General features: G+C 37.1%; 1 protein-coding gene across 4 annotated transcripts in view; it reads left to right on the forward strand.

The window, feature by feature from the left end:
- Positions 1–1511: 1511 nt before the first annotated feature.
- The window catches only part of AIG1 (androgen induced 1), a 222965-nt gene continuing 200753 nt past the window's right edge, over positions 1512–23723 (forward strand). Inside the window, exons 1-2 of one of the 4 annotated variants that reach the window (XM_072965963.1) lie at positions 1512–1579; positions 1761–1923. In XM_072965963.1, the coding sequence (XP_072822064.1) occupies positions 1527–1579; positions 1761–1923 (216 nt within the window). In that variant the 5' untranslated portion in view covers positions 1512–1526. The other 3 variants (XM_072965962.1, XM_072965960.1, XM_006197762.3) reach the window with 3 other exon arrangements.

The following is a 23723-nucleotide window of genomic DNA, read 5'->3' on the forward strand; positions in this document are numbered from 1 at the left end:
CTTTGCACCGTTTTTTGCCCATTGTCAATAATTTATTTCCAGCCTTCTCCCCCAAAACCACTTTTTTTGAGTGCTATGGTTATTTAAAAAGAAACTGGCTACAGAAGAAAATTTTAGAATAATACGTTACATTACATTATTTAATGATGGGATATATTACATATTATAAATAAAAATAGTCCATCATTTAATGATGGGGTAAGGAGTTTTAATGATTTTCTAAATTATAAGGTAGAAAGTATATCAAACTTTGAGGATATTACATGAACTCATAAAATTTTATTAACAACCTAATAAGATAGACAGATCTCCCATAGATCTACTTTTTAATTTTGCAATCTTATGAACGTGAAGCATGGACACACAATTAAAAAAAACACCCAACTTTTACATAAAGATAGAACTAAAAATTGTCAATAATGAATAGTTTTATGTTAGTAGACTCTTCTTGGAATTATCTTGACTTTGGGGACATTAATTTTTATTAGCATAATTACAAAGCCAATTAGAAAAAAATCTACTGGGTTCCTTTATTTTGGATGAGAGCTTGGTTGAAAAACTTCAGGGAAGCATTCATGATATGCTACTTTCTCTCTAACCCTTTGCTTTCCCTGCCCCCCTCACTCCAGGGTCTCTGACTCAGAGACTATTTGCAGAGAACACCTGTTTTAAATGCATCCACAGGAAATACCTATGTTGTCTTTCATAATCTGACCCTGCATCTGGTTAGCTGAAATGTGATCATGATTAAAAAAAAAAAAAGCTGCCCACAGACTGAAGCAACTTCAATGTGACAACGTTTACTGGAAGTGGAGGGAATCCAGCTTATGCTTATTTTCCTACCATTAAGCCTTGGTTGTAGTGTAGGAAAAAATCAATACGTAAAAGGGCAAAACCATTTTAACCTCAAAAGATTAGTATTAATTTACACACACGGGTTTTACATCCAGACTCAGGATGATTGGCTCTTAAACTGCATGCAGTTTTGTAGCAGAAACTGTTACCTGACACTCCTTTCTTTACAGCCTCTTGTCCAAGGTTCATAGTCTATCTTATTATACACTGATACGATATTTATATACCTCCTGTGGAAAGCGCAGGGCAGTCTATCCACTGGAATAGAATTTGCACGGGAATTTCATAGTGATTAACAGTAATCTAACACTGAAATTCCAAATGAGTTCCAAATAAAGCAGGTCACTCGGGGGTTACCCGTGCGCGGGTTTACACCCAGCATGCACACCTCCACCAGTGTCACTCGGCCAACGGGACCCACCCCAGGGACCTCGGCCGCAAGTCCCGGGCCTGGAAGGTTCGTAGACACTGGGGTTCCCGGCCCTCCGCGCCCGCTCAGCCCCGGGCCGCACTCCCTCTCCGCCCGGCACATGCCACGGGCGGCGGCCCCCGGAGCTCGGCGCGCGCTCCCCGAGCCGGGGTCGCCCTCGGAGGCCGCCCGCCCACTCCCAGGACGCTGAGGGGGGCGCCCTCAGCCGGGTCTCCCGGGGCCCCGCGAACGCAGCAGCAGAATGACGGAGATGACGAAAGAGCTGACGCCACGCCGCCCACCCGGCCGCCGCCGGTGTCCGCACACGCCGCCCCGCCCGCCCGCGAGGTCGCCCGGGCGCTCGCGGTCGCGCCAGTCCCGCGGGCCGCGCCCCGCCGCACCCCGCCCCGTCCACCCTGCCCTCCGCCGCCGCGCCGGCGTTCCCAGGGCGCCCGCCCGCGCCCGGCGCCTCCCGCCCGCCCTCCTCGCCGCCGAGCCCGCCCAGGCCTTTGGCGAACATGGCGCTTGTCCCCTGCCAGGTGCTGCGGGTGGCCATCCTGCTGTCCTACTGCTCTATCCTGTGCAACTACAAAGCTATCGAAATGCCCTCGCATCAGACCTACGGAGGGAGCTGGAAATTCCTGACGTTCATTGATCTGGTAAGACCATCCTCCCCACCCCCGTCCCCCACCCCGCACCCCGACCCTGTGTGTGTTTGTGGGTGCGCGAACACCTGCGCGCGCGCGCCCCTTCAGCATCTTCCCCAGTGACTGCGTCTCAAGGCCTGGCTGCCCCCGCAGCGGCACCTTCGGAAGCACCCAGTGTTACCTAGCAGCCAGGGCACGAGCGGAGGTGGGGCGCAGCCAGGTGGTGGGCTGTTTGGAGGGCAACACACACCTGCTTGTAAGAGGTGACTCGGGAAAATTCTCAACTTAGCAAATGGATCACACGACCTTGATCAAGAGTGGCTTCAAACCCATTCGCCCACAAGGTGCTTTCCAGAGCACTCGTCGTGGGATCGAGTTGCAGCAACTGAAGGAAACTGGGTATTGTCGAATTACTTGGAGCTTCCTCTGTAAGGACCAAAGTCCTCCTGATAAAGAAGAGAAAGCGCCTAATAAAGTTTTCTTTGCACCTTTTTTTGCCCATTGTCAATAATTTACTTCCAGCCTTCTCCCCCAGAAACATTAGAAGAGAGCAATTTTCAAAATGCCTTTGCAGAGTGGCTTTACAATTTCCATATCTTCCCATGGAGACATTTCACAATAGTTTGCAGAAGCAGCTCCTCTGTTGGCCCAACACGATGGCCTTGGCAGTTGCAGATGTTTTTCTGTTTTTTTTGTTTTTTTTTTTAAAGTTTATCAACTTCTGGCACTAAAAGGGCCAGAGAATCAGAACATGAGCATAAGACCAAATAAGGACATGGGGTGGAGACTAGGAACTTCAGGGTGAAAGTTAACCAAGACTGGCTCAAACACACACTAAAAGATGATCAAATATGGTCAGAGAATTAAGACACAAGCGAGGAGTTCCAAGGACTAAAGAAAATGTAGAATCAACTCCTGGATCGCCAGAACTGTCCGTCCAAGATCATAACATGAGGTTGGCTAAATGAAACAAGATTATAATCCCTAAATGTTGACCCTCCATGTTGATGAAGAGAACTTGATACCCATTTTAAGATATTTCCAGTCTTAGGATCCCTCAAGGAAATGCAGTCATAAGGTTTTTGCATAGAAATGCCATTTTAAATTTGTATCATGTTAGATACTTTCAGAGAGGAATTTACATGGTTTTCCTGAGCACTCTCCAAACTGGGCACCAAGACTGCCCAGAGCATAGAGTGTTTCAGGGGTTTCAGTTTTCGGTTCCTCAACTTCCAGCTCTTTCTTGAAACTGATCTGCCTCTGAACATGGGTGATGCTGTCAGTTCTCCTTTTTTCTGCCCTATTCATCCAAGGGACAAGCATGTGACAAGGCTCTTTGCTATATTTATCTGTTCCTTTTAGCATTCAGCAGATCAACGGTTGTCACTAGAACTATCTTCATCTTTGATTGAAAAAGGAAATCAGATTTGTCTTGACAGAAAGTCTTATTGTGTTGATTGGCTTGTCACTAAAGATTGGCTCTACCAGTTATGTCAGGTAGCAGGCCTTTTCCATAGACTAAGTGAAACCTACAGCTGAGTTTCTGATAAATATGTATCAGAGCGTTAGAAATCATGTCCTCTTCTCAACTGTTCAAACTTATATTAAAGATATTTAGATGTTATTTAAAAATATGTGCCTAGATTTTCAGAATTCTTTTACTGGGTATGTGAACAAAATTCCTTTTGTATGACTACCTTATCCCGTTCCTTCAGCTCTCACTTAGAGACGGCCCATTTGAGTGTTTCCAGGGACCGGTGTGGAACTGAAATACTGATGGAGACCCCACTGGAGCCATAGGGACTACGAACAGTTCTCAGAAGCACCTTTACATTAGATATTGTTTTGGGGAAGCAGGGGAGGGAATCAGCAGGTGAGAATAGTGGACATGGAGGGTACATGAGAGAGATGATGACTTCTCACATTGGCCTTGCTTCCTGTGTGTTACAAAAAACAAGGCTCAAAAGAAACAATAGACCTCTCGTAACCTTTGTGTGACATGAAACTGTAGGAGAGCCAACCTAACTCTGCTTAAACTGCCATACAGTTTATATTTTAGCATCTGATGGTCAGACTTGTCTATTGTAAGTAATAATCACTACAAATATACTTTTGTGTATTAGAATCCAGCCCATAAATTCGAATTTGAAACTTCTACTCTATTTCATATTTAGGTTCAATTTGCATAGGGCCTTCAGCTCATCATTCAAACTTTTTTCTCCCCGTGGCTTCTGATTGAAATATAATAAATCTTTAGTTGAGGGTCCCTGTGAGAAAGTAGGTCTAGAATATATTTTAAAATACAATCATGCAAAGTGTTACTCTTTTTATTAGAGATTTAGAGCTTAAGCATTGTACAGCTGTTAAAACAACCAGCATGTCAATCTTTAGTAATGGCATGAAAAGATTATGCTACTATAATACACCCATTTAATTTTTCATTTTTTTGTGTTTTAAAAAAACTGAATACACTTTGTTATGTAGTGCCTTGGACAATTTTAATGATTCTAAGCTCATCAGAGCAATTTTGGAAGAGGGTTTAGCTTCTCAAAACGTCAGTGAGAAGGCCCCTTTTCTAGCCAACTTGGGGTACAGAGAGTCAGGGCATTTATCCTGGCAGCCACAGTCCGATTCCATGATACATTAGTGTACCAGAATGTAAGTGGAGAATCTCAGGCTACATGTATCCAGGAGCAGATGGCTATGTGGCAATGACCATTCCAGCTATATCCGTATCTTTCTTTGAGTCTGAGAGCTATCCCACTATGACCAGAGCTCATGGTTAAAAACTGAAATGCAAGTGCTTGCTGTCAGTAATCTCATCCTGTTACAGTTATTTCCCGAAGAGCTCCTTTTCCTAGAATTGAAGGACTATAGGACTAAACGTGCTTTGGGAAAATTCAAGGTAGTAAGCAGAAATGGAACATTGTCTTTGTAGGGTGGGCAAATAGATCCCCCCAAAATGTCTTCATCTTAATCCCTGGAACTTGTGAATATGTTAGATTACATGGCAAAGGGGAATTAAAGTTGCTAATCAGCTGACCTTCAAATAGGGAGATTTGCCCCAATTATCTATGTGGGTCCAGTGTTACCACAAAGTTTCTTAAAAGTGGAGGGAGGCAGAAGAGAAGAGTCAGTTGGAGGAAGATGTGACTGTGGAAGAAAGTCAGAGACATGCAACATTGTTGGCTTTGAAGATGAAGGAATGGGCCAACAGCCAAGGCATGTGGGAGGCGCCTACAGGCTGGAAAGGGCAAGGAAATAAATTCTCACCTAGAGCCTCCAGAAGGAACACAGCTCTGCTGATACCTTGATTTTCGCCTAGTGAGACCCACTTTGGACTTCTGACCTCCAGGACCATAAAATAATAAACCACTGAATTTATGGTTATTTGTTACAGCAGCAATAGAAAACTAGTACACTTGGCTTTAAATCCTCTGACCTAGAAAAAAATCTTGAATGTTGTTGTATTTATGTGGTGACTCAGCTAGTTCTTTATGTATATTAGATAACTGGTTAATTTTAACTTTAACCAAAATACAGGTTTTTTGCCTACTGTATCTACGAAACGTTGCTGTGCATTTGACAATGGGCGATAAGAGAATCAGTAAAAACTGAGTAACACTGGAAAAATGAGGCCTTTTCTTCACCATGAAGTATTCTAGAAACTCTTGTTATGCAACATACCATGGCCGGAGGGGTGCTCTCACTTGGAAATAAGCTGGAAAGAAAGAAAATTTAAACTAACTGATGTCCACATATTTCCTTAACCGGTATCACAGCGATGAGTTTTCTTCAAACGATGCAGATTCTTTCCCTTATTCACTAATTAAATATTCCTCCAAGTTACATAATAATTACCCCCCAAAAGAATAAAAATGAAAAATCAGAATTAAAGCAGCATAAATAAATTAAAAGGAAAAGGGAACTGGATGTTGAGGGGTCAAAATAGTGCTGGAGTACAGGTTTAGTAAACATTTGAAAAACATGAAAACTTTTCAAGTTTTTAATGAGTATTCTTTTCTTGTCCCATTTCCTCATAAAACATTCAAAATAATAGGGGTTTCTGAAACCTATCAACCAGAATTGCATTTAGATGTGTATAGTAGGATGTCTCACACATGAATCAGATTCAACCACTTTGAAAAACATGAATGGGACGGTGGTTATAAAAAGTTAAATTAATATTGCTACTGGATTTAAGATATTTCGACTTTTCAAGGTTGAAACAAGTGTGATGATCCTATTTGCTCTAGTTTGTGGTCCTCACCATTTTGAAGGTTTTCATGCCTTCGGGTTCCATTATAGTTACTGCTTCCCCTGTACTGACTTCTCATTCATGCTTGGGCAGAACATTTGTTAGACCCTGTCTCAAAGTGTGGTCTGAGGACTAGCAAGGACTAGCAAAGACTAGCAGTGACCTTGTCTGGGAGCCTGGTAGAAATAGGGAACCTCCAGCTCCATTCCAGACCCTCTGAATCAGAATCTGCATGTTAATAAAATCATTAGGTGATTCTTCTGCACATTCTACTTCGATCAGTGCTGCTCTAGGCCAGGCTGTTTTTGTTTTGAAATCTAGCATGGAATGGCTTGTAAGACACAGCCTTAATATATTAACCCTGCCTCCTGTATTTAAAATATATTTAAACATATTTCAAAATAAATTGTAAAATAACATGTTGTAAAAAAAATTGTAAGTTTAAAATAAAAGAAAGGGAAAATATGAATTTGGCACCAAGGATAGGTTATTTATTGCAATTGAGAAACAAGTTTAGCTCATCTTCAGGGAGACTAGGTGAAGTATACACATTGATTGCATTATTCCTACCGCTGGGCTAAAGGAAGCATAACAATTTATCAGGAAAAATACAATTTTTTCCAGGGACTGACTTTTCAGGGTTATTTATCACTCAGCCAGTCATATAAAGGACATCCGGGAGCACAGCAGATAATGCCTTTGATTGTTTTCTAGCAGAATATCTATTGAAATATTCCTATAGTGGTTTCTTATATTACGATTTTATGAAAACCAAAGGCATGGTCTTCTACTTGGGGTGAAGGCATTTTTGCAGAGGTTTAAGGTAATATAATCTAGGTACTTATTTTTGTTATCTAAATCCGTTTTGCAAAAGAATTTAAGAAAATCACAGAGGGAGCAGGATAAATAAGGGCTCAGATGTTGAAAAGCTTGGGGTGTTCAAAGCGCAGGAAATGGTCAAGTATACCTGGAGGATATTTTTTTTGCTTTTAGACATACTAAGAATTTTTGACCTTTAAAAAAATGTTAGAAAGGGAGAATATACTGCATAATTACGCTAAAAAGATGCATTTGAGTTTCTTATATTTACTTATGTACTTATAATAAAATATTCTTGACTCCAGTTCATGGCTTAATTTTAAACAGGACATAAAATATCTTGAGAAGAGATTCCATATACATTATGTAACTGTGATACTTAGCTTTGCCAGTCAAAACCACAGAGTACCATGTGAAGGCCAGTAGTTCAATGAGTACTCCGAACAAAATTGGGTGGGTTTTTTGGGGTTTTTTTTTGGCTATTATACAAAGAGGGTGAAACTACAACTTTTTTTTTTTCTCCAGTACAATCAGACTTGACCGTAAAATGCAGATAAACTTTAAGGATTAAATAATGCTTTTTCCTAACCTAGGAGAAGAACAATGAGTATAATACTTCATTTAGAGTCCTCTTGCCTCTCTTTGAAAGTGTTTCTTTTGGATCAAACATAGAATAAGGGCCTGGTTTTGTCAGAGTCGGGGAAATAGTTGATGAGATAATCACTCATTCCCTTTCTTAGTTGTAAATGTTATTGAAATTACAGAGAGTCATCTGACCACTAGTTGAGGTCACTTCTTTTCCCATCTCTGCCATCCCCCATGTCTGGTATAACATTTAGCAAAATTAGTAGCTGCTCTTGAGGGCTCTCATTTGTTTCTGTGTTCCCCTGAAATGTCACATGTTTCTGTGGAAGTGTGAACAATAGCACAATTTTCCATATTGAATCAGATGTTCCTGTGATCCAAGCATTCTTGGAAAAATCTTACTGTTTAGGATTCCATAACAATTTAGCTTTCTTTTGTGTCCAGCAGCCTGTGGCTAGACAGTTAAAGGGCCCCTTTCTCACCTGTAGGGTAGTCCTGCCAGAGGACAGTGAGCACAGAGCTCTCCCTGCACGGGAGAGACCCCTGGATCAGATCCATCGTGGAGTGCAGCAGAGTATGGGGTGTTGATTTGATAGGCTGGATTAAGACAGGCTAATCAAGTATAACAAGAGGAATTGCTTGAATTTGCAAAGTGGCAAGAATATGTTCATTTTGAATCTGGAGGAAATGGCATGTGTTTATGACAGTGCTTTAGAAGCATGGAATTCTAAAACGTCAGACAATGGTCTGGCCCCTTCATATTGACTTATTAGACCTGTCAAGCTGTGTTATAGCTTAGCAATTTAATTTCAAAAGCAATACATAGAATTCTAGAAAATTTGTACCATACAGGAAACCACAGGGAAGCAAATATATTCCATCTTAATTATCCCTAATTTCCTGTGCATCTCAGCATTTTAGTGCTTCAAGATGGTATTTATTTCAGAACTCTATGAACATACAGAGTGTGTTCTGAAATGTGTGTGCACATTTATATATTTCGACTTCAGAAAAATCATATTGATTGTAAAAATTATTTTAAAATTAGATTTATCACTTGGAGGTACCAATATTAGTATTTTGGCATTTGCCTTTTGAGCAATATATGTTTCTTCTTCAAAACAAAAGTTAAATATATACATAAGGCTTATATGAATTTATTTTTTGCATTAATATACACTAAAAGTCACTCTTTGTTGTACAGTTCTGAGTTTTGGCATATGCATAGAATTGCATGGCCACCTGCACAATCACCCAAAGATGTTAAACTATTCCTTTGTGCTGTTCCCGTATAGTCAAACCCTCCTCTGAATCTTAACAACTACAGGGTTGTTTTCTATCCTTATAGTTTTGCCTCTTCTAGAAAAATATACAAAGCATACAATATATAACCTTGGAGTCTGTCTCTTTTCTGTTAGCATAATGCACTTCAGATTGCTCCACGTTGCTGTGTATCCATCGTTTGCTCCATTTTAATGCCGAGTAGTATTTCATGGTACTGATGTACTGCTTTGTTGATTAACTCATAAACTGAAGCGCATGTAAGTCTTTTCTAGTTTGGGATGATTATGAAAAAAGCTGCCATAAACTTTTGTGTAAAAGTTTTTGTATAAACATGAGTTTTCATTTTTACTGGGAGTGGGATTGTTTGGTTATACAGCAAGTATACGTTTACCTTGTTAAGAAACTGCCCACCTGTCTTCCAAAGTGGTCATGCCATGTTGCCCCGCCGTCAGCAGTGTTTGAGGGTTCCAGTTGCTCTGCGTCCTTGTCAACGTGTGGCATTGTCAATTTTTCTTCTATTGTAGCTTTTCTAATAGGTGTGTGGTGGCATCTAATCGTGGTTTTAAGCTCCATGTCCCTCATGACTAATGATGTTAAGCATTTCTTCCTGTGTATTTTTATCATACATGTATTTTTCCAAAGTGTCTGTTCAGATCCTTTGCCTGTTTAAAAAAAGAAAAGGTTGTTTTTTGATTGTTAAGCTTTGAAAGTTTTTGTGTATGCTGAATTAAAAAAATTAAATATTTATTTATTTTAGCCATTTTGATTAGTGTGTAGTGCTATCTCCTTGGGGTTATAATTTGCATTTCTCAAATGGCTAATAATCATGAACATCTTTTCATGTGCTTACTTGCCATGTATACATCCTCTTCAGTGAAATAAATAGTATTATTTTGTTATATTTTACCTTCTGGCTGTTTATTGTTAGTATATAGAGATGCATTTGATTATTGCCTATTGACCTTATGTTTGGTGATTTTGCTAAACTTGTTTATTCATTCTGGGAGCTTTGTTATAGATTTCATGGAGTTTTCTTTTTTATTAGACAATTATATCAACTGCTAATAGAGACAGTTTTATTCCTTTCTAAGCTTCAGGCCTTTTATTTCTTTTTCTTGTTTTATTGCATTGTTAAGACTTCTAATATGATATTGACTGTGGTAAGAGTGGGTCTTATTTCTTTCTTAGGAAGAAACAGTCTTTGGCAATTAAGTATAACGTTAGCTATTATTTTTGCATTTATCCTTTACCAGTTTGAGTACATTTCCTTCTATTTCTTGTTTACTGAGAAACTGTTAAAAGAAGCATCATAAATGGATGTTGAATTTTGTCACATGATTTAACTTCATCTGTTGATGTGTTCACATGACTTTTTTTCTTCTTAATATGGTATATTATGTTGACTGATTTTTGAATATTGAGTCAGTCTTACTTTCCTGAGGTGAATGCACTTGATTGTGGTATATTGTCCTTTTTATATGTTACTGGTTTTGTTTTGCTAATATTTTGTTGATTTCACTTTCTGTTAATGAAGAATATTTGTCTGTAGTTATTTTTTTTTCTTCTTTGTCTGACTTTGATATTAATGTAATGCTAGCCTTATTCCTCCCTAGTGCTCTGGAAGAGATTGAGTAGAATTGGTATTACTTCTTCCTGAAATTTGTGATAGAATCCAAGTGAAAACCACTGGGCCTGGAGTTTCATTTGTTGAAAATTCTTTTTTTTTTTCACGATATAGGACTATTCAGGTTATTTCTTTCTTTTTCATTGAGATTTGGCAGTTTATGCCTTTCATGGAATTAATCCATTTCATCTAAGTTCAGGAGCCTCTTCTTAGCTGTCTTTAAGTGCCATTAGGGTCTGTAGTGATAACCACATTTCATTCCTGATATTGGGAATTTGTATCTTACCTCTTTTTTCTTCATCAGTCAGATTTCTCAATTTTATTTTTTTCAAAGATTAGCCTTTAGTTTCATTGTCTTCTTTCTATTGTTTTTCTGTTTTCAATTTTGTTGGGTTCTGCTTTTAACCTTTATTACTTTCTCCCTTCTATTTGTTTTGGGTTTAACTGGCTCTTCTTTTATTAGTTTCTTCATGTGGAGACAGATTATTCTTTTATTAAATTAAGCCCTTCTTCTCTTTTAAAGCATTTAATACTAAGTACTGCTTTAGTTGCATCTCACAAGTTTCAATACATTTTATTTTCATTGCCATTCACGTCAAAGTATTTTTTAATTTCTTTTAAGTCTTTCTATTTAAAAAATTATTAAGACTTTATTTTTTAGAGCAGACTTAGGTTCATAGCAAAACTGAGGGAACTGTAGAGAGATTTCCTCTGTATCCCTTACCCCTACAAGAGTATTTCTGTTTTACAATGGATTACTTAAGCATGTGGTGTTTAATTAACACATTTTTGGCTATATCTCAGATATCTTTCTGTCATTTATTTCTGGTTTAATTCCATTATGATCAGCTATCATTTTTTGCATAATTCAATTCTTTTAAATTTGTTAAGTTTATTTTTGTGGCCTAGAATTGGACTATCATGTTCAGTGTTTCATGTACGGTTGAAAAAAACATATTTTTCTTTTGTTGGGTGGAGCATCCCTTAAATGTCAGTACCATTAAGTTAGTTGGTCAGGTCTTACATATCTTACTGAATTTCTGTCTGCTTGCTCTCTCACTAACTAAGAGAGGATCACTGAAGTCTCTAAGTATAGGTGTACATTGGTCTATTTCTCATTTTAGTTTTATTATTTTTACTTCACATATTTTGAGACATATACTTTGTTAATAAGTACATACACTGCTGTTAATAAGTACATATACATTGCTGTATATTTTGATGAATTATTTGTTTTATGATAATAAATATTCTTCTTTTTTCTTTGATAATTTTTCTTGTTCTAAAATCTGTTTTGCTTGATATTAGCATAACTCCTTTAACTTTCTTTTGTTTTGGTTTTTTTTTTAACTTTATATGTATATTTTTATTGAAGTATAGTTAGTTTACAATGTTGTGTCAAGATCTGGTGTAGAGCATAATGCTTCAGTCATACCTGAACATACATATATTCATTTTCACATTCTTTTCACCATAAGTTACTATAGGATATTGAACATAGTTCTCTGTGCTGTGTAGTACGAACTTGTTGTCTAGCTTTCTTTTGATTAGTGTTTGCATCATATATTTTTTCACCCTTTTACTTTTGTCTTATCTATATTGATAAATTTAAAGGAGATTTTTTGTTGACAGCATATTGTCTTATTTTTAAATTTAATTTGACAATCTCTGTACTTCAGTAGATACCATTTACATTTAATTTAATTATTGAAATGGTTGGACTTGTGTCTGCCATTTATTATTTGTTTTCTTTTTGTTATCTCTTTTTTTGTCCCCTCATTTCCCATTTTCTGCCTTCTTCTGGATTATCTGAGTATTTTTATTATTTCATTTTAATTTAACTATTGGCTAATTGGACATATCTCTCTCTATATCTCTTTGTATAATTGTTTTAGTTGTTCTAGGGATTACCGTATACACAACTCACTTTACACAATCTAGATTGTATAGTTTACCACTTCAATTAAAGCATACAACCCGTATCACTTTACCTTCCACACTTTCTGTAATAGTTGTCATATTAAGTACATCTATATAACTTGAAGACTCAATGGACAATATAATTTTGCTAACAAAAGTCAAATATCTTAAATAACCTAGTAGAGTAAAGTAGTATATTTTATTTACCCAGCTACTTACCATTTCTGTTGTTCTTTCTTCAGTCCTTGTGTTCATGTTTCCCTCTGGTATCATTTCCTGTCAGCCTGAGAACTTATTTCAGCATTTCTTTAAGAACGGGTCTACTGGTAACAAATTCTCTAGTTTCCCTTAATCAAAGAGTTCCTCTGTTTTGCCTTCAGTCATGAAGGATATTTTCTCTAGATATATAATTCTGGCTAATAGTTCTTTTCTTTTATTACTTGAAAGATGTTGTGTCACTGTCATCTGGCCTCTGTGATTTATGATGAGAAATCTGTAATCATCCAAACCATTGCTCCCGTGAATGTAATGTATCATTTTCCTCAGGCTTGGTTTGAGTTTTTTTCCTTTATATTTATATTTCAGTGGTCTGATTATGATGTATCTGGCCATGGCTTTATGAGTTTACCGTATTAGGGATTTGCTGAACCTCTTGAATCTGCAATCTAATGTCTTTCATTCAGTTTGAGAAGTTTTCAGCCATTATTTCTTCAGATGTTCTTTCTGCATTCATCTGTCTCTTTTATTTCTTCTGTTGGGACTCTATTGATAAGAATATCAGACCTTTTGATTAGTGTCCCATAGGTTGCTGAGGACTTTTGTTTTTCCAGCCTTATTTTCTCTCTGTTCTTCAGGTTGTATAATTTCTATTGATGCATTTCTGAATTCACTGACTCTTTCCTTTGTTATCTACAGTCGGCTATTGAGTATACCCGGTGAGTTTTTAAATTTCAGATTTTGTCTGTTTCAATTCTAAAATTTCCATTTTCTTTATAGCTTCTACTTCTCAACTAAGAATTTCTAACTTTTATTCTTTTAAGCAATGCACATCTTTACCTTATGGAGGGTTCCTGGATTACTGTCCTTGCCAGTTAATAATTCCAACATCTGGGCCATCTTGGAATTGGCATTTGTTGATTGTCTTGTTCCTTAAATATTAATCAGATTTTCCCGGCTCTTTGTATGCCAAGTTATTTTGGAACGTATCCTAAACATTTTGAATATTATGTTGTGAGACTCTGGGTCCTGTTAAAATCCTTTGGAGAATGTTGACTTGTTTATCTGTTTGATTGTTTAGGAGGCAGTCAACCAGGTTGTACTCAAACCTCATGTTCTTTCTCATGTTGGTAGTGTTAACAGATGAATTTTCAAAGATTTTGCCTTGCTTTTTGGATCTTACTGGAGCTTATAACACTTAGGGGTTAGTCTAGAACTTGGCTAATGGTTTCTATGGTAATTCAGGTCTTGACATCTCTGATGTGTGTCTTAGGTTTGTTCTGGGCAGGTCCAGGACTTATGTCGATTCATAACACAGACTTAGGAGCTGCTCCTGTCAAGCTCTCTTCTCTCCATGATTTCTTCTATACTCTCCAGCTCTCAGATGCTCTTTTTCATGGTTCCTCTGGCCAAAAGGATGGAGTCCTCTCAGAATTTCAGCCTCCCATGCTGTCATGCAGTCCTGCATAAGTGGAGCTTCCTCCCCAGAGAGGCAGCAAGAGAAAAAAGCCTCTACAAGATGGCTTCATTTTCCCAGTTCCACTAGCTAGAGAAATGGGTTTTTCTTGGAATTTTAGATCCCTGTGCTGTGGTCAGTGCAGCTCTGTAGCTGGGCCTGGCCTCAGAGCAAGGCTGGGAGAGAAATGAAAGGGGAGAAAAAGAATCTCCCTCACAATCTCCAGCACACAGGAGTCTTTTTCTCAGATCTCTGGCTGGGGAGAAGGTCGTTCTCCTGGAGATTTTGCTGTCAGTGCTTGCTGCACAATTCCAGGATTCAGCTTGCCCTCACATCAATTCTAGGGAAAAAAGGAAAATAAAAATCCATGAACCTCTCCCCTTATGGATCCTTACTCAGGTTCTCACTTTAATTCCCAATACACCTGGTATGTGTACTTTTCAAAGACCTCAGGTGGTTGCTATCTGTATTCTGTTGGTAGTTTTTAGTTGTAATCAGTGCGAATGAAAATATGTAGTCGGCTGTCTCCATCTTGACTGGCACCAGAAGTAGCTTACATATCATTTTAATACCTTTTTTCCCACCTAGAATATTTTGTAAATATTTTTCCATGCCATCATACATTGCTCCATAACGTCATTTTTAATGACTGCCTGTTTCTTTGTATGGATGTTTATACTGATTGTCTTAGTGAACATATGGATAGATAAATCTTTACACACATCTGTGATAATATCTTTAGGATAAATTCTTAGAGGCAGAATTGCTATACTAAAGTCTTTAAAAGAGTTTCTTAACTTTAAGTCAATAAATTCTCTCTAATATTTAGAGTACTTACTTCTCTATATTCCTGTTAACACATTTTTTTTATGAATAGAAAAATAATGCCAGTGATCACTCGATGTGCTTCAGCTCTGCAATTTCCTGTCCAGGAGATGCTCTGCAAATATTTCATCACATATCTCGTAAATGTAAGTGTCTAGCTGTTTTTGACTGTTTATAAAACCCAGTGGTATTAGGCACATTTAGTTTGGGCTCATAAATACCTGAGGCAAACATAAATCTTCAAGTGCCTAAAGCATTCTAATTAGGTTGGAATTGACATGGCCAAAGTGAGAAAAGTAGTTTTCTATGCTCAGTAATCATAGGTTTGCTTGTGCATACCATTCATCTTGCAATAAAATTGTATTTTCGCTGAGTCATGAGGGATTGATTAGATCCAATTTGAAAAGTCAACATTAGGAGTCCAAGGAAAGTGTGTTTGCTGTAACATTACGCATCCTTTTCTTTGTAATTACACTTACACATCTTTGCTATTTATAAAAAGACATGTAAACATTAAGAATGCACATAGAATGGGAAAATACCCTTTTCTAAAACATTATAGGATTTGTTTTGTGCCAGAACAGATCACTTCAGTATCAGTTCAGGTCCTGGCAGAGAAGAGTGATGGTGTGCTTAAGTTGGGTAATTTGAGTGGGTTTAGTGAAGGGATGATTTACAAGGGTGGACAGGGGGTAGAAAAGTCACAGGATACAGCACAAAACTTGCGAGCTGGTAACTGGAGCAGGTTGCCACTGCTAGGCCTGAGCAGTGACCTTCAGTGCCCATCTGGTTTGCAAGGACCCTTCAGGGACTCAGGGAACTACATTAATACCCCAAGGTTCCTGTTTTCCCTCTGTCTGATTTCCTGCCAGTACTCCCTGTTGGTTAAAACCTACAGGAAGTCAGAGGGTAAGAAAGCCTCTTCATGCAGTGCATAGAGATCTACCAAAGTGAATACAGGAAAATTTATTGAATTTAAATCCCCTACCACAAGCACTTTCAGAAGTCTGTGGCTAATTTGCAACCGTTTGTGTGTGATGAGGGAATATTTTTGTTTCGGGAGGTATTAATTTATAGTTGAGTATATAAAATGATAATTCTTAACATATGACCTTTTAGCAAAATATTCTATCAATTTGTTGGAGAATTATATACAACATATCATATGCCTATTAAATAGAGGCATTACAGCATAAGAGCTGAGTGTGTGGGTTTAGAAGTCAGATTGAATTTGAATCCCAGCTTTTCCACCTACCAGTTATCTGACTCTGGGTAAATGTATTACCATCTCTAAGGTCTAATGTTGTTATTGCTGTTGTTTTAAATTTGTTAAATGGGAATAATAGTAGTATCTATCACATGAAGTTGTGAGAATTAAATGTGATAATGTGTATTAATTGCATAACCCAATGCCTGGAACGTATCAAGTACTTAATGTATGTTATTATCTACTGTTATTCTAATTGTTACATATATACCTGTCAACAGGGAAAAGAGCCATGATTGGAGAGGACTGTGATCATTTTAGGATGAAACTAATTGCTTAACTAAGTATAGTGTTCAGAAAGGATAGAGAATTCAATGATTAAGTGCATAGGCTCTGTAGTAAAATCTCTTGGGTTGGCAGCTTAGTCCTGTCTCTGACTTTTGCCTTGGGCAAGACACTTATCTGTTCTGTGACCTAGTTTCTTCGTCTGAAAATTAAGATTTATAGAAATAAATAAATAAACACACACACACACATATGGAAAGGATGAAAATTCACAGTATGTGAAATTATGTAAATACTATACTAATATAAAGTGTCACATTACACAATAATGTACAATATTTAGAATTTAGAGTCAACCTGGTTTCAGAATCTGAGAGAACAGTCCTGTGAAAGCCAGAGCTAGTGAAATTGTCTCCAGATATGTAATTGACAGGCCTCCATAGCTGCTGGTCTGAAGTCTGGGCTGATGGCACTGAAACTCTTTTCCTGTTTCTGATTCAGGGACAAAGTGCCTGGAAAAACATCATTTTCATTCCGGGGGCGTAGATCTGGGAAGCAGCCAAAAGTGTTGCCTAACTGATGTCTGTAAAACCCAGAAAACAACTGGGCAGGAGGGAAGTAGGAAAAGGAGCAACAGAAGTGCATGGCATCTTGGGAGATGCAATATACACAAAGTCTTGTAGGTTTCTGCTAAAATGTAATAGTATACTCTGGGATTTCTTTTTCATGTACTCCATTACTTCAGGGTGATAGAGACCCAGCCTATGAGTTGGGGAAATGCCTTCTCCACAGGGCAAATGTTCATTACCTGGAAAGCTAACAAATACTACTAAATTGAGCTAAAATTGTATATGTACATTATTATTCAACCATAGCTCTGGGACTGGAACAGTGTTGACATAAGAGTGACCCTCAGATCAATCTACATATCCTATCTGTTGAAAAAATATTAGTCTTAGATAAATCTGTTTTTGTTGTGAAGTAAGAAATAAGAAAAAAAACTATCTGCAACTCTTGAATATTACTACGTAACAAAGGTAATAGAATATCACCCTGAAAACTTATAAGAAATTTACAAAAAGAGCATGCTAATGAAGATTATTTACAACAAGAAACCGGAAAAATTTAGAAAACTGTTCAAAATCCTCAGATTCCTTAAAATAAATAGCATCTAAGAAGCAGGGTATAAAATGCCGTAAGTTGAGAAAACAGAAATGGAAAAGCAACAGGATGAGATGCAAAGGAAGGGGGGTGAGAGAACATTAATGGCAAGACTCTAAAAATACAGGAGCAAAATTAAAATCCACAATGGGGCCAGCACATCTAAAACTGATACTATGGAAAATCAGATCCGTATAGTGAAGAACAAGCTAAAGAAATTCTCTAAGAATTTTTTTTTAAAAGGGAAAAGGAATTAAAATAATGAAAATGAAGCCATAAGGTAAAGAGAGTAGAAATTCGGTAACAATGATCATTTCTGAAAAATAGACCACAGCAATTAGAACAGAAATAATAATCAAAACAAAATTTTAAAAAATTCCCAGTGCTGGGGGGAAAACAACCTGATTAAAAGGATTCATTAACTCTTAGGCAAAATAAAGAAGAAGTGACATACACCTGGACTTCTCCTGGCAAAGTTTGTGACTTAAAATAATTATTACTTATCATGTGAGTCTTCATGTGTGAAAAACAAAACATGAACAAAGAGCACTTTAACAAATTACCTGCTAAGGAGCAAATATTGCAATACTCTGAGTCATCTAAATCTACTCTATCATTTAGATACCAAATTAAAGAAAGTAACAGAGCAATACCTACAGAATTTTGAGGAGAAAATGATGCAGTCTAAAATTTTATATTCAACCAAGTTATGTTCCAAGTTCAGATAATTGATACATATTATCTGTTATGTCAGGTTGCAGATTACCTGTTTACCTCTTCTTGGTTTTTTATTCTATTTATTACTGCCTTTTTACTGAGCAAGCCAAGAGAAATTAAAATGTCAGATTCAAGAATGAAGTAGACGCAGATAAAATGTGTGTTGGCCATGGAACTGATGGACTATAAAGCCTAAAGACTCAGATCTTTTCAGATTGCAAGGAATAGTGGGACAGTTAAAAAGTCAGATGTCACTAAAGCAGACTGTGGTCAGAAGTCTAGCTGAGGTTAGTGAGGTTTTAATTATATATGTTTTAATATAATGTTTTAATTATAATGCTTTGATTTAAATTACACAGAACTAATCTGGACAAATACTTCATATCAGATAAAACTTTAATGAGTACGTAAGAATTCTTTGTAATTAGCACCTGAAAGTACTAGTCTGAGCAGTGTTGGGTTTTGCTGCTTCCATTGCTGTTTATGTGAATGGATGAATATGAATTGATACACCTAAACTGGCTGAATCACTTTTTCTAAACGATTAGAATGCTTTCATCTTTGGTTAGTTTCAAAGGCAAATTACAGCCTTACTTAGGCCTATCTAGAGTTAGAGCCCTCACCTATCTAGACTGCTCCTTTCTTTGCTCTTAAATTATGATTTCAAACAGCATAGAATTCAAAAAAAAGAAGAAGCAGCCTGGGGTATTGTCACTGTCAATAAGACTTAATCTTAATACCTTAAAGTATGAATTCCCTTGGACTAAGGTTTCACTTATGTGTATCCTATCATAATGCTGTACTGATATGGAAGGTCAGTAAATACTATATGATAATTGATTAGCAGTTTTCTTAATGAATTCTGTCTACAAAAGAATAATTTCAAAAAAGAATATCTATCTAGACCTAAGTGTCTATCAAATATAAGTTAGAAGTTAATGGGAGTACATCACAAGTCCTGTAATATAACTGCAATTGCTTTATTCTCCTTTACATTTTTACTGAAGGGCAACCTAGCATTATCATTTTAAATGAATTTTTCCTCTAATATTTTAAATGGCTCCATGTGTTAACACAAAATAAACTCAGAACTTGACTGTAATAAACATATCTGAGCCAATTTCTGTTTGCCACAGAAAACCATTATGATGTGACCTAACTTGGTATTTTAAAATTTGCCATTAGTGACCTTAGGCACAAATAGAAAGGGGGCAGCACTGTACAGAGGATCTAAATTATAAAGGAAAGGTGAGATTCTTTTTCCAGGAGAATGCCTGTCAGATGTCACCTCCCTTGCTTTTTGCTGAGATGGGTGTGCTCTGTTATTTTGTAGTAGGAGAATTTCTTAGAGAGATTCTGCTGTAGCACCTTTACCAGTATGTGTATCTCCCTCATGTCCTCACTTTTTTAAGCATAGATTCTGTGGCCCAACATTATAAGCACACCCTTGCAAACTATCAGCTACCATATCGTTTTTTTGTCTTCAGTCTTATTCTGTACCTACCTACTCATGATTGGACCTGAGCAGCTTAGCATGATTAAAGAAAATCTTGGAAGCGTGCTGCTTGATCTTGCTTGATGTTTGTGATCACAGAGATCAAGCAGGCTCTTAGTACGTCTTGTCAACAATGTACTACATCTCCTTAATCATTTGAATCTCCAAGTTTCACAGCACCTCTTTTACCTGTTTTCCTCTATCCTCAAATCTTGGGCATCCCTTCCCTGATCCTCTCATTCAGAAAATGATCTTTGTACTGGCCAAAGGGCATGATAAACTTGTTTGTTTCAATTACGAAACAAAAGCAATCAGAGGAAATTTCTGTGTTCTCCCACGATCAGATCTGCTAATTTACCTTCATCTGAACTTATACTCCATGTTCCCTCTTGTTAGGATGGACGAACTGTCTTGTATGTCTGAAGACAACACTTCCATGTGTGCACTGGACTCCAAAACGTACTACCTATTTAAGCATTCCATTCTGAGATGGTTTCCTCTCCTTTTACAGTTTTCCATTTCAACTACTGTATTTCCATCAGTCTACAAACATACTAGGCTCTCTCTTACCGTAAATAAAACAGAATAAAATGTATCTTGGTCTTGAATTTTTTAGTGCCACTCTATGTCTTTTGTTCTATTTTCAACAAAGTTCTTTGAAAGAGCTGTCTACACGTCCAGTTTCCACTTTTCTCTTCTCCCATTCTCTCTTAAATCTACTCCATTCAACTGAAAGAGCTAATTAAGGTCACCAGTGACCACCACCTTGACCAATATAATGGCTAATTCTGAGTCTTCATTTAACTTAAACTCTCAGGAACATTTCATCCAGTCCGTCACTTTATCTTCCCTGAAACACTCTCTTAAAACTTGGCTCCTGGGAAAATATACTTGCCTGACTCTCCACCTACATTTCTGGCTGCTGCTTCTTAGTCTCCCTTACTTATTTCTCTTCCTCTTCTTAACCTTTTATTGTTGAGTGCCCCAGAAATCAGTCCTAGAGCCTCCTCTCTGTATGGTCTGCGTTCGCTCCCTTGGGGATCTCACCCACCATCATGACTTTAAATACATTCTATGTGAGATGATCCTCCAGGTTTACATCTTCAGTCCCAGTCTCTCCTGAGCTCCACCTTCCTGTATCCAACTACCTGCTTGTGTCTCTGCTTAGAGGATTAATACGCATTTCAATCTTACATTCAAAAATAATTACTGGTTTTACCTCACAAACCTGTTTTTCATTGTTCTCTATTTCAGTAAGTATCACCATCATTTAGGACTGCAGTGTTGTACAAATCCAGGGTGCATTGTTCCTGTGGATTAACTGAATTATTTGCATCTTCTGCATATTTTCCCCAATGGGCATCTAATTTATACAAAATAGACTTAAAAATGTAAACAATTAAGCAACGTTTTCAACCTAGCCGGGCAGCTACTATATTAATAACATGATGAAAACGACCAACATATCTCCTTGAGAAATTACTGAAAATCAGAGAATAACCTTCATATTGGCCAAAACACACAAAAAATGCAAAAAAAAAATCTTTTAACCAGTTTTAGGTCTTGAAGATTTTTTAGCAAAGGGCTTTTGATTTAAAAAATCAATTTTCACCTGGTGTTTAGGGGAGTAGCCATAAGTTATTATTATTATTTTTTGAGCTTGAGATAGCCTTTTTATGGTTACTTTTATTGAAGTATGATTAATTTACAGTGCTGTGTTACTTTCAAGGGTACAGCAAAGTGATTCAGTTATACATGTATATGTAAATTTTCAGATTCTTTTCCATTACAAGTTATTACATGATACTGAATATAGTTCCCTGTGCTACACAATAGATCATTGTTGTTTAGCTATTTATATAGTAGTGTGTATAGGTTAATCCCAAGCTCCTAATTTATCCCTGCCCCTCTTCCCCTTTGGTAACCGTAGGATTGTCATCTTCATCTGTGAGTCTGTTTCTGTTTTGTAAGTAAGTTCATTTGTATCATTTCTTAGATTCACATATAAGTGGTATCATATGATATTTGTCTTTATCTGACTTACTTCACTTAATATGATAATCTCTAGGTACATCCATGTTGCTCCAAATGGCATTTTTCATTCTTTTTTATGGCTGAGTAACATTCCATTGTATATACATATACCACATCTTCTTCATCCAGTCATCTGTTGATAGACATCTAGGTTGCTTCTTTGTCTTGGCTATTGTAAATAGTGCTGCTATGAACATTAGGGTGCATGCATCTTTTCAAATTAGAGTTTTCTCCAGATATATGCCCAGAAGTGGGACTGCTGGATCATATGGTAACTCTGATTTTGGTTTTTTAAGGAACCTCCATACTGTTCTCCATAGTGGCTGCACCAGTTTACATTCCCACCAACAGTGTAGGAGGGTTCCTTTTTCTCCACACCCTTTCCAGCATTTATTATTTGTAGACTTTTAAATGATGACCATTCTGACTGTTGTGAAATGATACCTCATTGTAGTTTTGATCTGTATTTCTCTAATAATTAGCAGTATTGAGCATCTTTTCATGTGCCTGTTGGCCTTCTGCATGTCTTCTTTGGAGAAATGTCTATTTAGGTCTTCTGCCCATTTTTTTGATTAGGTTTTTTTTTTACATAGTAAGCTGTATGAGCTGTTTGTAAATTATTTTTTGATTCAACTGAAGATGTCCACAATGAGTTTTGACTAAAAAGTAGTAAATATTATGCAGAAAATCCAAAAGAAATGACAAAAAAAATCCCTTCCTGGAGCTAATAAGTTATTATAGCAAGGTTGCAGGATATATTCACTTGGCTGTACACCAGCAATGAATAAATAGAATTTGAAATTTAAAAAATACCATTTACTTTAGGACCCCCCCAAAGTGAAATACTTAGGCATAAGTCTAATATAATATGTACAGGATCTATATATGAGGAAAACTACAAAATTCTGGTGAACAAAACCAAAGAACTAAGTGGAGAGAGGTTCTGTGTTCCTGGATAGGAAAATTCAATATTGTCAAGATGTCAGTTCCTCCCAACTTGATTCAGTGTAACCCCAATCAAAATCCCAGAAAGTTAGTTCATGGATATTGCATCACTGATTATAGCAAAAGATCCAGAAAAGCCAACACAAGACTGAAGAAGAAGAACAAAGTTGGAGGACTGATTCTACCTGACTTCAAGACTTACTATAAAGCTGTAGTAATTAAGGCAGTGTGGAATTGTTGAAAGAATGGGTGACTAGATGAATGGAATAAGATAGAGAGTCCAGAAATAGACCCAAATAAACACATACAACTGATTTTTGATGAAGGAGCAGAGGCAACACAATGGAGCAAAGATAGTCTTTGCTGGAAGGACTGGATGTCAACATGCAAAAAAAAGTGAATGCAGAGACCTTATACTCTTCACAAAAATTAACTCAAAATGGATTGCAAGCCTGAGTGTAAAATACCAAACTATAAAACTCCTAGAAGATAATATAAGGGAAAACCTAGATAACCTTGGGTATGGTGGACTTTTTAGATACAACACCAAAGTCATGACCCATGAATGAAATAATTAATAAGATAGACTTCATTAAAATTAAAAAATCTGCTCTACAAAAGAAGAGAAAGAGAAGACAAGTCACAGACTGGGAGAAATTATTTGCAAAAGATGTATCTGATGAAGACCTGCTATCTAAAATATACAAAGAACTCTTAAACCTCAATAATAAAAAAACAAAAAACAATTTAAAAGTGGGCCAAAAACCTTAACAGATACCTCACCAAAAAAGATATACAGATGGCAAATAATAAAAAAACAAAAAACAATTAAAAAGTGGGCCAAAAACCTTAACAGGTACCTCACCAAAGAAGATATACAGATGGCAAATAAGCATGTGAAAAGATTCTCCACATCATACGTCATCACGGAAATAAAATAATGAAATACCATTACACACCTATTAGTATAGCCAAAATCCA

The sequence above is a fragment of the Vicugna pacos genome, chromosome 8, assembly GCF_048564905.1.
Source record: "Vicugna pacos chromosome 8, VicPac4, whole genome shotgun sequence".
NCBI lineage: Eukaryota > Metazoa > Chordata > Mammalia > Artiodactyla > Camelidae > Vicugna > Vicugna pacos.